Source organism: Cynocephalus volans, chromosome 10 (assembly GCF_027409185.1).
Source record: "Cynocephalus volans isolate mCynVol1 chromosome 10, mCynVol1.pri, whole genome shotgun sequence".
Lineage (NCBI taxonomy): Eukaryota > Metazoa > Chordata > Mammalia > Dermoptera > Cynocephalidae > Cynocephalus > Cynocephalus volans.
Genome location: NC_084469.1, coordinates 55,577,432 through 55,590,773, shown reverse-complemented (window position 1 = coordinate 55,590,773; position 13,342 = coordinate 55,577,432). Strand labels below are relative to the sequence as shown.

Genomic DNA, 13,342 nt, shown 5'->3' with positions numbered 1-13,342 from the left:
AATTGCCTTACTGGAATGTCATCTGACTTGTTTCACTGAAAGTTACCAGCCTATATTGTTAAACTATAACCCCACCTATGTTCTCTTCCTGTAACTTCCTGGTCTGGAAAATAAATGCAGGAAGAGAACCCCAATTCGGCATTAATTTCCCAAGGAAGGAATGCCTCACTCTTGAGGGTTCTGGCAGGAGATTAACCACTTCGGGGCCTCTCACTGCTCAGAGGAGATGGGCTTTGAGTAATCCTTTGCATCTCCGTCACCCAGGGGAAGTGGGGTGACAAATCCGTGGGGGGTGAAGCAACACAAAGCAACAGGTAAAGTGCCATGATATCTACAACTTACTCTCAAATGATACAAAAATAACTCCGATAATTTATGGTTGAAGTGCCATGATATCTACACCTTACTCTCAAATCATACAAAAATAATTCAGATAAACAGATCTAAAGAGTTGAAATGAGATAAAGCAATTAACATGAATGTAAACATATATGTTGGGTCACTATACAATTCTTTCAATTTTTCTGTATGTTAAATAAAAATATACATTATGAATTTAGAAAAAATCTCCAAGAGGACAATTTACTTTTTGCTATCCTATTAATTCCTGTTTCATCTTAAGCTGTGAACGGAGAATATGATTTGTTGACCACCAACAAAAACTTCATATACACTAAATCATATACTTTGTTTCCAAAATTAATACATTTTGTAAAATTTAATAATAGATGAATGGCTTTAAGAAGCTGTCCTAAATTAATTTCACCATTAGAATCTTTTATAAAAATTAACTATCAGCAACACAAATAATGACAACAACAATAACGGCTCATATTTATTGAGCATAAGGCCATATGCCAGATAATCATCCAAGGTTTTCATACTCACTGTTTCAATCAATCCCCATAACAGGACTACCATGTAGGTTCTTGATTAGCATTTTACAAATGATGCCCACAGATAATAAATATGTTGGCCAAGGACACACAGGGAGGGAGGTGGCAGAATAGCAGTAATCACAGGTAAGGCGTGTGGTATGGTGAGAAGCATTACTGCACACATGACATCAAGAAGTTTGTTTACTAGCACTAGTTTCTGAAAGTTTGACAATGATTGCATGGTGTTGGAAGGTGTAGTAACTTAAAAATGTTAGCAAATGTTTTGACATTCCTCTTCAAAAGATGAAGCCCAATTCCTCTCCTGCTGAATGTGGGCAAGACTTAGTGACTCATTGTTAATGGATAGAACATGGCAGAACTGACTTCCAAAGTGAGATTATAAAAAGGACCACATCTGAGAAAAGCCAACTGTCACATCATAAGTACACTCAAGCAGAATATGGAGATGCCTTACTGGAGAGGAAACAACTTGCCACTATAAACTTACCAGCTACATAACTAAGCCATCTTTGAAAGCATATTCCCCAGTTTGTCAAATCTTTATATAAATGTAACCTCTTGAAACCCCTGGATCCAAAACTGTCCAGCTTTGCTGCTCCCAAATTACTGACTCACAAAAACTGTGAGAAAAACATTTACTGGCATTGTAAGCCACTAACTTTCCAGACATTTTAGAATGTAGCATGAGATAACTAACAGATTTTGGTACCTAGACAAGGGATGCTATTGAAATAAAAGCTAAGGGCTGGCCCTGTGGCTCAAATGGGAGAGTGCGGCACTCATAGCGCCGAGGCCACGGGTTCGGATCCTATATAGGGATGGCCGGTGTGCTCACTGGCTGAGCGTGGTGCAGACCACACTGTGCCGAGGGTTGCGATTCCCTTAGCGGTCAGAAAGAAAAAAAAAGGAAAGAAATAAAAGCTAAAAATGTCAGAGGGGTCTTAGGACCACAAAGTGTGTGGAAACTGGAAAGGCCTTGAAGATACTGTTGGCAGATACCTGGAGGTTTTTGAGGAGACTACTAGTAACAGCTTAAAGAAAACTAAAAAATGTTACTATAGAATGGGAGAAAGAGGATTCCTGTTATGGAGCAGCAGAAAGTTTAGCAACATCATTGCATGTGACAATGTGAAAAGTAGAAAATAATACTTAAACAAATGGGTAATTTAACTAACAAGACTTCCAAGTCAGATGTTGAAGGTACCACCTAGCTTCTTTCTGCTTGAAGTGCAAGTAGTGAGATAAGCTAAGGAAGGATATTTAAACAGAGGTGAATTAGGACTTGGTTTTAGAAATTCCCAGGCTCTCCAGAAGGCAAGTGATGCTATTTTCAGAAATGGTCTCTGGACAAAGATAAAACCCAGGGCACTGTTAGGAAAACATAGTCTAAAGGTAAGCTGAGGGTATGTGTTGATCCTCCAAAAAGCAAAAATCAAGACAGGATCAAATGCATAAAGGATACTGGGGTAACTAACTATGAAGGAAAAAGAAGAGAACCAGGGAAGGTAGTGAAAGCCTTCAGGCCATGATGCAAGACTGATAACTGAAGGAGCGGGGTGAAGAGAGATTGTGTAGAAAACTATAAAAATGTAGTGCGGTTTGGAGATAGTTTAAGCCTGGCTGATGGGGAGTAGATCTCAAGTTTCCCACTTGAGGAATCTGGACCTCTTAAGAACTGACCTGCATTAATACTTCTGCTGTGCTCAGAAAACTGGCTGGGGACAGCCCATGGGAAGCTAGGAAGCACGGTCTCAACATTAACATGATAATTATTTCAGATAGGAAGCAGGTGGGTACTTCAGTCAACTATGACCACAACAACTCACAACAACAACAACAAATGAACAACAACAAAAAAAACACCTCTGTTAAGACCTCAGAAAGATCTAATGTCACACGTAAGAGAATCGCCATTCAATGATATTTCTAGAAAATGGCCTGTCAGCAGCCTTCACAGAAGCCCAGGGGAGCTGAGCAAGTGAGAGTAAATGAGCAAGTCAGTGTGAGCAACAGGAGAAAGTTATCCCGAAGGGTCATTCATAGAGGCAAGTGACTAGGTTCAGCCCACATTCAAAGGGAGGAGAATTAGGCTTCAGTTTTGAAGGGTAGAGTTTCAAAGAATTTGCGAACACATTTTAAAAACACCACCATTGGCACTCTGAGTACAAACTGTTTACACTCGTACCACACACAAAATACTCTCAAGAAGCCCCCAAAGTCTCATGCATTTATAGCACCAACTCTCAGTCCAGGATTTCCTTATCTAAATCAAGTCCACTGTGGACGAGGATGGTTTTCCTTGGCACTCTCACTAAGCCAGCAGCTGGTGTGAGAGAGCCACCTAGGGAGCAGATCCTTCAGCCCCAGTCAGGCCTTCAGATGACTGCAATGTCAAGAAAAACCCAGTCCAGAAGCGCTCAGCCAAGCTGCTCCTGAATTTCTGACCCTGTGAGAGACGTTTACTGTTGTGGTAAGACATTAAGATTTGGGGTAATTTGTAACAGAGCCACTGATATCTAGTATGGTAGGCTTTTAGTCATCCAATTAATAAATTTGGTAAAAAATTCCATGCCATGGATGTTGCAGGCATGAAGAAGTTGGGATTCCCATTTTTTTCTTAATTTTCCATTCAATAATCAGAATTTCCATTAAAACAGGGCTGACATTGTATGCTGTCTAATTCATAACTGCATTATAAATACCTGTGTGACTAATATTCAATAATTTCTCACCAATGTGAATTGTCTGATGTTGAAAAAGTTTGGCCATGCCTAAAGGCATTCTCGCATTCCTTATCTTCTTAGACTTTTACACTCATATGAATTCCCTGATGTGCTTTAAGGGCTGCACCATATCTGAAGGCCTTCCCACACTGCTTACACACATAGGGTTTCTCACCAGTATGAATTCTCTCATGTTGAACAAGGTTTGAAGCACGACTAAAGGCCTTCCCACATTCCTTACATTCATAAGGTTTTCCACCAGTGTGAATTTTCTGATGTTGTGTAAGGTATCCATACATTTTAAAGGCCTTCCCACATTCTTTACATTCATAAGGTTTTTTATCAGCATGAATACTCTGATGTGCAGTAAGGTGTGAACTACGTCTGAAAGCCTTCCCACAATCCTTACATTCAAAAGGTTTCTCATCAGTATGAATACTTTGATGTAGAGTAAGATTCCTATAGAAAGTAAAAGTTTTACTACATACTTTACATTCATAGGGCTTCACACCAGTATGAATTTTCTGATGTTGATTGAGATATCCATGCAAGCTAAAGGTCTTTCCACATTCCTTACATTCAAAGGGTTTCTCACCAGTATGAGTTTTCTGATGTTGAACAAGGTTTGAGCCAGTACTATAGACCTTCCCACATTCCTGACATTCAAAAAGTTTCTTACCAGTATGAATACTCTGGTGTCGAGTAAGATTTCTATACAAAGTAAAGGTTTTCTTACACTCCTTACATTCAAAGCATTTCACACCAATATGAATTTTCTGATGTTGATTAAGGTATCCATACAAGCTAAAGGCCTTTCCACATTCCTTACATTCATAGGGTTTTTCACCAGTATGAGTTTTCTGATGTTGAACAAGTTTTGAACCAGTAGTATAGGCCTTCCCACACTGCCTACATTCATAAAGTTTCTCACCGGTATGAATATTCTGATGTCGAGTAAGATTTCTATATAAAGTAAAGGTTTTTTTACACTCCTTACATTCATATGGTTTCCCACCTTTATGAATTCTCTGATGCAGAATAAGGTATGAGGCAGTGGTATAGCCCTTCCCACATTCTTTGCATTCATATGGCTTTTTACCAGTATGAACACTTCGATGTACACTAAGTTGATGACCTCTTCTAAAGGACTTTCCACATTTCTCACATACATATGGTTTCTCACCAGTATGAATTTGCCCATGTTCAACAAGATTTGAGCGCCTACTAAAAGCCTTCCCACATTCCTCACATATATAGGGTTTTTCACCAGTATGAATTCTCTGATGAATTCTAAGGTGTCCACCTTGACTAAAGGCCTTCCCACATTCCAGACATCCATAAGGCTTCCCACCAGTGTGAATTCTCTCGTGTTGAACGATGTGCGAGGCATAAATAAAGGCCTTCCCACATTCCCTACATTCATAGGTTTTCTCACCAGTATGAAGTCTCTGATGTACAGTAAGTTGATAGCCACTTTTAAAGTTCTTCCCACATTCTGCACATTCATAGGGTTTCTCACCAGTATGAAATCTTTGATGTAGAGTAAGTTGATAGCCACTACGAAAGTTCTTCTGACATTTCTTACAGTCATAGAGTTTCTCTCTGTTACTTATGTTCTCATGTCGTGTAGAAGATACATGTTTTTCATATGTGGGCATTTCTACATAGCTGATTATCTCATACTGTAAATCCAAATCTGAAACAAAAGAAGAAAAGAAATCGTATTTCTATACCAGAGAACATAAAACTTCTATGAAAGAAATAAGAAGCAACACTCACAATAAGTGAATGGCTTATAGTATTCTGAATTATGGCTATGAGATTTGAAAAAGGCCAAGAGGAGTCCAGAGATGGACAAGCATTAATGCACGATAGTGAAGTTACTGATTAATGAAATAGGTAACATTTAAGTGTGGATCAGAAACCTGGACAAGCTTGTTACAAATCTAATACCTTGGCATTGTCAGAGACCACTTGAATTACAATTAAGAGTAGAAAAACCTGGGCATCTTTATTTTGAACCTTTCTCTCACTGATTTAGATGCAGATCAGTGTTTAAGAATTCACCTTTTAAGTTTCTCTGGTGATTTCTCTTTATTCTTAAAATAAAACCCAAACACCTTTCCAAGGACAGCAGGGCTTACCTATAAGGCTTCACGTCAAAACAACGACCCCTTTGCTTCCTGTCTTCTATCACATTCTCCCTTTTCAGCACCTAAAATATAGTACAACTTTCCCCATCACTAATGCTTTTCATAGACTGTTTAATCTTCCAAGAATCTTCAGACCTAGGTACTTTGTAAGCAGGATCCTTCTCATCCTTTAGGTTTTGTAATAGATATTCTCTCTTTAGAAAGACTGTATATGCTAACTCTAAGTATGTCCATGTCTCTTTTTAATATTCTAGCATTTCATTCCCTTGTTTTCAGTTAGGATGTCATTCATTTTCTTATTTGGTGTTCTTTTTATTTATATTTCCCTATAATTCTCCAAGACCAGACAGAATCCTCCATGATTTCATCACTCAACTACAAAGTCTTGGCATATTATAGGAGCTAAATAATTTATTATACTTACTTCAGTTCAGTTTAATTTGTGTTGCTTCATATCCTTCCCCACTTTCTTTCTTCCTTTCCCTTACTGTCAAGGCCAACCGTTCTTGTACTTTCCCAGATAAGTATTCTAATGCTTTTTCATCAGACAATTCACAGATATAAACTTGAATGAAAATCTTAAGAAATTCTTTCCATTTGTAGAAAGAGAATAAGGGAACTATAGTATGGAGGAAGGTTCTGGCATTCCAGATGCCTGGAACTATATTTTAAAAGGACATATAGTCCTTTTAAAGGCTAGAAGATGGCAATCCAGATGCAGGAAAAGACTAAGGAATATCAGTGCCGAATGAAGGCAGCAGGAGTCAAAGGCAAAGAGCATTTTTCTACAACTCGATCGTGGCATGTGTAAAACAGGTGAAGTAATATAAACATTCTCCGACCTCAAAAATAACATTGAAAATAACAATACCAGAAAACAAAAAGCACTCCATCTAGAAAAATAAAGCGTCTCTATTAAACAAATGCTAGGTCAATAAATACTGTGGACAACTAGCAGAAGCAGGATGGAGGCCCACAAAAATGTGACTTAAATGTAAAGACTGACGATGCCGTACACATACACCAAGAAGGTACACATATTTTTCCAGCCCTTTCTAACAGAATTATATTACAAAGTAACCAAATAGCCCCAGTTGAGCATGTCATCAAAAAACTGTAGAAATCATAACAGAATTTTTAAAAACCGTCTTGCAATTCCCAATCTTATTAAGATAAGTATAAACAGTGTTGTTCATATTGTAAGAATAAAACAAAACTGAATGTTGCTATTATGCCAAAAAAAAGATAAGAGAGATTTCTTTTCAGTTGTAACAGGAAAAATATAACAGAACAATGGAGGAATCAGATTGACATCCTAATTGAGTGGTCATGTGCCAAAATTAATGGTACGATCCAATATATATTATTTGTCTTTTGGTTGAGTACACAGAATCACCTATTGGTACTTCATAAATGTATGTACTTTAGCCACAAATGTTTTTTTTTTTTTTTTTGACTGGTAAGGGGATCACAACCCTTGGCATGGTGTGGTCTGCACCACGCTCAGCCAGTGAGCACACCGGCCATCCCTATATAGGATCCGAACCCACAGCCTCGGAGCTACCAGCACCGCACTCTCCCGAGTGAGCCATGGGGCCGGCCCAGCCACAAATGTTTAATGTGACTTTCCCAAGATTAAAATAATTTCCAACTTACAAGAATACAAAGGCTAGACAATAAGCTAAATTATTCCATGAAACAGTATTGAGACAAATTCAGAAGATGATAAATTTTACAATATACGTGACTTTGTTGCTTCACAACATTAATGTCATAAATAAAGGGAATGTGTCAGAGTGAGGACACTCTTGCACCTGGATACTGATTAGAACAAAATGAATTAGGCTAAATGGGGTAATGCAAATATGGTTTGGGTTTTGGAGAAGCAATAAAATTAAAATGGAAATAGAAAATAGAAAATTTATTGACAAGGACAATCAGGTTATATATAAAACAGTAAGGGTACAGTGTCACTTTTATTTAAAAAACAAACAAACAAAAAACCGTGCATATCCATGTGTGTATGCATGTGTACAAAGGTGTTAAAATGGTAGGAATATGAGATTTTAACTTTTTGAAAATATTTTTACCTGTCTCTATTTTAGAGTTACCTACAATGCATAATACATGAGAATTTCTTAATAAAGACCATTAGTTTTACACTAATCTATTAACAAGGCATGAAACAAAGAAACCAAATTATCAACGCAATCCAATGTCTGAGTGAAACATGTAACCAATAAGAATCCAGAACTTCATAGATATAATTAGTCCCAATATAAAGTCCTAAGATATTTTAAAGGATCAGTATAAGTATGACCACAAAAGAATTAAGCTAGAAGTCAATATTACAAAGACAACTTAGCAATCAACATATATTTGGAAATTAATGTTAAAGGTGATCAATATACTGTGATACAAAATAACAATTACAAACTTTTAAAAATGACATTTTGACAAAATAATAAGGCTATAAACAATAGGAACTATACACAACCACAACTCAAGCTAGTAAATTTGCTTCTCATGGGGGTACAGGTTAACAATTCTGAAATGTGTTACATGTACTCTGGGGTTGAAGGAGTAAACAAATGAATGGCAGACGGTGGGGGCCAGTTTTCTCACTGTCAGAGAAAAAATTATGGGTAAACAAGACAAAAAGGCTAGAATGCACCTTGTGAGTACTGGATGAGAGCTGTACTTCTAGTATCCCCACACTGATGTCTGGGCATCTGGCTGAGCAGCTGCTTCTTCTAATACTCAGAAGTGGCTTTTGAGGAGAGAGACTCCCTCCTGTAGATGTGTTTTATATTAACTGTTGGGTAGAGTGTTTTAGTTTTGGTTCCAGGGAGACACAGTAGTGTAGTCTCTGCGTGGTTACTTTGACAGTATTCAGAGTCAGAGATAACTGTGAGAGCCTCTGTGGCCTAAGCACGGGGGCACTCAGTAGGTCCTTGCTGAAGTGAGTGACACTGTTTTGGGTTGCTGAGGTCCTGGGTAAGATCTCAAGCTCTTGGGAGAAGCACCTGGATGCCCCTATCACTCTATGGCTGAGGTGGGTGACCCTAAGTGAACTTGCTAATGATGCTGGATGAGATTTCTCGGGATTGGGATTAGGACCTTAGGTTTTGAGGACCTCAGCAGCCCCTCAGCTAGAGTGGGTGACTCAATGGTGTCACTGGGGCACTGGGCAGAGCCCTGTAACCCATTGAGGTACTCTGTAACTTCACTGTTGAAGTGGGTGACACTGAGTGGGAACACTGGGATTGTGTGGGGGGCCCTGTACTCTCAGGAGGAACACTAGGATGATCTGCATCACCACTGTTGAAGTGAGGCACTCTGGGCAAAGTGTTAGCAGTTTTGGATGAGACCCTTCACCCACAAGAGGGATGCTGGGCCCTCTGAAGCTATTTGGCTGGAGTGGCTACTCTGGGTGAGGCCACTGTGGTTGAAGACAGGCACCTGTGACCCTAAGAGCATTACTGGGACACTCTGGATGTCCTCAGCTGGGGTGGGCTGCCCCACAAAATATCTCAAGCTGTGGGTAAGCTGCTATGCCTACAAGAGTTGTCAGATCCCTCTGGAATCCCCCTGCTGGAGTGAGCAGCCCTGTCCTGGCTCACTGGTTAGGCAGGCATTTGTCTGTCCCCAATAGAGGTGTATGAGTCCTCCACTACTTCTTCATGGCTGCAAGAATTGCAAGGGTGTCTTCCAAAGAAGGTGAGGTTGCCAGCAGGGGCTATAGACCCTGAATAGGTGGCTGTCTGACTTTGTAAAGTGTGGGCACTGACCCCGTCTGTTCTGAGGGTGGTACCTTCACTGTAGTTGACTGCCAGTTCCCAGGGCATAGCATGCCACATGTAAATGGGTGTGGGCAACCTGGCGCAGCGATGTGGCACGGGACTGTTGCCAGGGCCAGCCCTAAAGACTTTACCAAAAAGCTCTTAAGGCTGATAAACAAATTCAGTAGAGTTGCAGGATACAAAATCAATACACAAAAATCAGTAGTGTTTTTATACACCAACAACAAACAAGCAGAAAAAGAAATCAAGAAAGCAAGCCCATTTATAATAGCTACCAAAAAAATAAAATATCTAGGAATAAATTTAACCAAGAAGGCGAAAGATCTCTACAGTGAGAACTATAAAGCAATGCTGAAAGAAATTAAAGAGGACACAAAAAGATGGAAAGACATCCATGTTCATGGATTGGAAGAATTAACATTGTGAAAATTTCCACACTACCCAAAGTGATCTACAGATTCAATGCATCCCCATCAAAATACCAATGACATTCTTCACAGAAATAGAAAAATAATCCTAACACTCATGTGGAACAATGAAAGACCCAGAATAGCCAAAGCAATCCTAAGCAAAATAAATAAATAAAGCTGGAGGCATTACACTACCTGACTTTAAATTATACTACAAAGCTACAGTAACCAAAACAGCATGGTACTGGCATAAAACAGACACACAGGCCAATGGAATAAAATAGAGAACTCAGAAATCAACCCATGTACTTACAGCAAACTGATCTTTGACAAAGGCAGCCAAGAACATACATTGGGTAAGGGGCAGCATCTTCAATAAATGGTGCTGGAAAAACTGGATATCCATGTGTAGAAGAATGAAACTAGACCTGTACCTCTCGCCATATACCAAAATCAACTCAAAATTGATTAAAGACTTAAGATAAGACCTGAAACTATAAAACTTCTAGAAGAAAACACAGGGGAAACACTTCAGGACATAGGACTGGGCAAAGACTTTATGAATAAGACCTCAAAAGCACAGGCAACAAAAGAAAAAAATAGACAAATGGGATTATATCAAACCAGAAAGCTTTTGTACAGCAAAGGAAACAATCAACAAGACAACCTACAGAATGGGAGAAAATATTTGCAAACTATACTTTTGACAAGGGGTTAATATCCAGAGTATACAAGGAACTCAAACAACTTAATAGTAAAAAAACAAATAATCAACTAAAAAATGGGCAAAGGAGCTGAATAAACATTTCTCAAAAGAAGACGTACAAATGGCTAACAGGTATATGAAAAAATGCTCATCATTACTAATCATTGGGGAAATGCAAATCAAAACTGCATTAAGATATCATCTCACCCCAGTTAGACTGGCTATTATCAAAAAGAGAATAACAAATGCTGGTGAGGATGAGGAGAAAGGGGAATCCTTATAAACTGTCGGATTGTAAATTGGTGCAGCCATTATGGAAAACAGTATGGAGGTTTCTCAAACAACTACAGATAGAATTATCACACAATCCAGCAATCTCACTACTGGGTACATACCAAAATGAATGGAAATCATGATGTTGATGGGATACCTACACTCCCATTTTTATCACAGCTCTATTTACAATAGCAGAGATATGGAACTATCCTAAATGTCCACTGATGGGCAACTGGGTAAAGAAAATGTGATATGCATGCACAATGAAATACCACTCAGCCATAAAGAAAGAAATTCTGCCATTTGTAGCAGGATGGATGATATTGGAAAAAATTACGTTAAGTGAAATAAGCCGGGCATAGAAAGGGAAATACGTCCTCACTCATTAAGTGGGAGCTAAAAAATAAATAAATTAGTAAGAAAGAAAGAAAGACAACTATCACAATAATACATCGAACTTTGCTAGACATGGGAAAGGGGTGGAGTGTTATTGAGAAATTGGTTAATGGACACAAAGAATGATTACATTTTGTAATGATGAATATGTTAATTATCATGATTTGATCATCACGCATTGTACACAGGCATTGATATTCAACTCTGGACTCCACAGATATGTATAATCAATTATGTTTCAATGAAAAAAAAAGTCAGAGGCATCAGTATGAACTCATGTTTAGCTTAATACAGATACAGATAGATAGACAGAAAACCAATTCTAGATATATACAGGTGTACATGGGTGAGTATGCATACATTTATTACCTAGGTAGTCTTTGACAGGGCATACAAGGAATGACACTCCAGTAGCAATGAGTACAATGAGCAAACAGATCTTGGTTTCTAAATACCATTTTCCAATAAAGGGAACCTGGGCTCCTGGGAGAAATGGCTGAGCAAAGGGAGAAAACAAGATGAACCTGAAAGTAGTACCAGGAGAGGAGTCCTCAAAAAACAAAAGGATGGGCATATTAAATGGACTTAGGAATCAACCTAAAAGAGCTACCAATGTCCAAAGTTGGAAATGGGCAACAAAATAATGTAATATTTGATTATAACATGAACTATAAAATAAATATTCATGAGTCCACACTGATATAAATAAATGGGAAGAAATGAATCATTCTTATAGAAGAATTCCAGATAATATTAGATATTATACCCTATAGATTGTAGAGCCTACCTCCCACTCCTGCACACCTGCCCCCAGGGTGGGCTACACTTAATAAACGGCTTCTAAAAAATCGAGTATGGAAATCGAAAATTAGTAACTTTAGAGTGAAGAAACCTGGCAGACACTATCTTAGCAAAATGATAAAGGTTAACATCACCAGTGATGTCACATGGATAACAGCACTTCACTTCTGTTACAGTCTTTCTAAAAACTTGTATCTCCAGCCTAATTACAAGGAAAACAACAAACCTGGATTTCGAGACATCTACAGGATATCTGGCAGGGTCTGTCAAAACAGTCAAAGTCATGAAAAACAAGGAAAGACTGAAAAAACTGTCCCAGAACAGAAGAGACTGGGAAACAAGACAATATATGCAATGTGGTATCCCAAATCAGATGGATCCTGAAATAGAAAGATGAAATAAATGGAAAAATTGGTGAAATCCAAATAGAATAAATGTCAGTTTCTTGGTTTTGACAAATGTATCTTAATGATGTAAGATGTTAACAATGGTGGAAATTGGGAGAGGCATATATAGAAAATCTGTTACCTTTGTAACCTTCCATAAATCTATAATTATTCCAAAATAAAGGATTTATTTGAAAAAAGATAACTACATACCACCTCTGTAGTATTCTTGGCAAAAATATTTAATACTGCTAATCATGAGGGGAAAACAACAAATCTAGAAATCTGACATTCCACAAGAAAACTGGATTAAACAATTCAAAAAAGCCAAAATCATAAGGAAAAAGTGATAGGATGACACCAAGATAAAAAGCCTAACATTCAAATGCAATGTATGAATATATAATGTATCCTGGAAAAAAATTTTATAAATGGCATTTTTAGAAAGAGTGTAAAAATTTAAAAATGGATGCTATAATAGATAAGACTGAATTACTACCAAAATAATAACGTCGCGGTAAAGGAGAATGTCTTTATTCTTAGGAGATACACATAGTTAAGAGGTGAAATTTAATAACTGCTACTTACCATCAAGTGGGCCAACAAGAAAGGTGCATATATAGAGAGAAAAAGTAAGGCAAAATGTTAATAACCAAAGTAAAATCTATGTGAAGAGTAATTAACTACATATATATTTAATATTCTTGCTTGACATAGAGGGGAGGGAGGAATCAGTAGAGGGACACACGAAAATCTACTACATTGTATATTGATAAAATTAAATAAATA

The 13,342-nt window shown here is 37.9% G+C and overlaps 1 protein-coding gene across 5 annotated transcripts in view; it reads right to left on the bottom strand.

The window, feature by feature from the left end:
* Positions 1-874: 874 nt before the first annotated feature.
* The window catches only part of ZNF573 (zinc finger protein 573), a 70,954-nt gene continuing 58,486 nt past the window's right edge, over positions 875-13,342 (bottom strand). For all 5 annotated transcript variants that reach the window (XM_063113207.1, XM_063113208.1, XM_063113210.1 and 2 more), the window contains one exon: positions 875-5,318. In XM_063113207.1, coding sequence (XP_062969277.1) covers positions 3,700-5,318 — 1,619 coding nt within the window. In that variant the 3' untranslated portion in view covers positions 875-3,699. The remainder of the gene's footprint in view (positions 5,319-13,342) is intronic.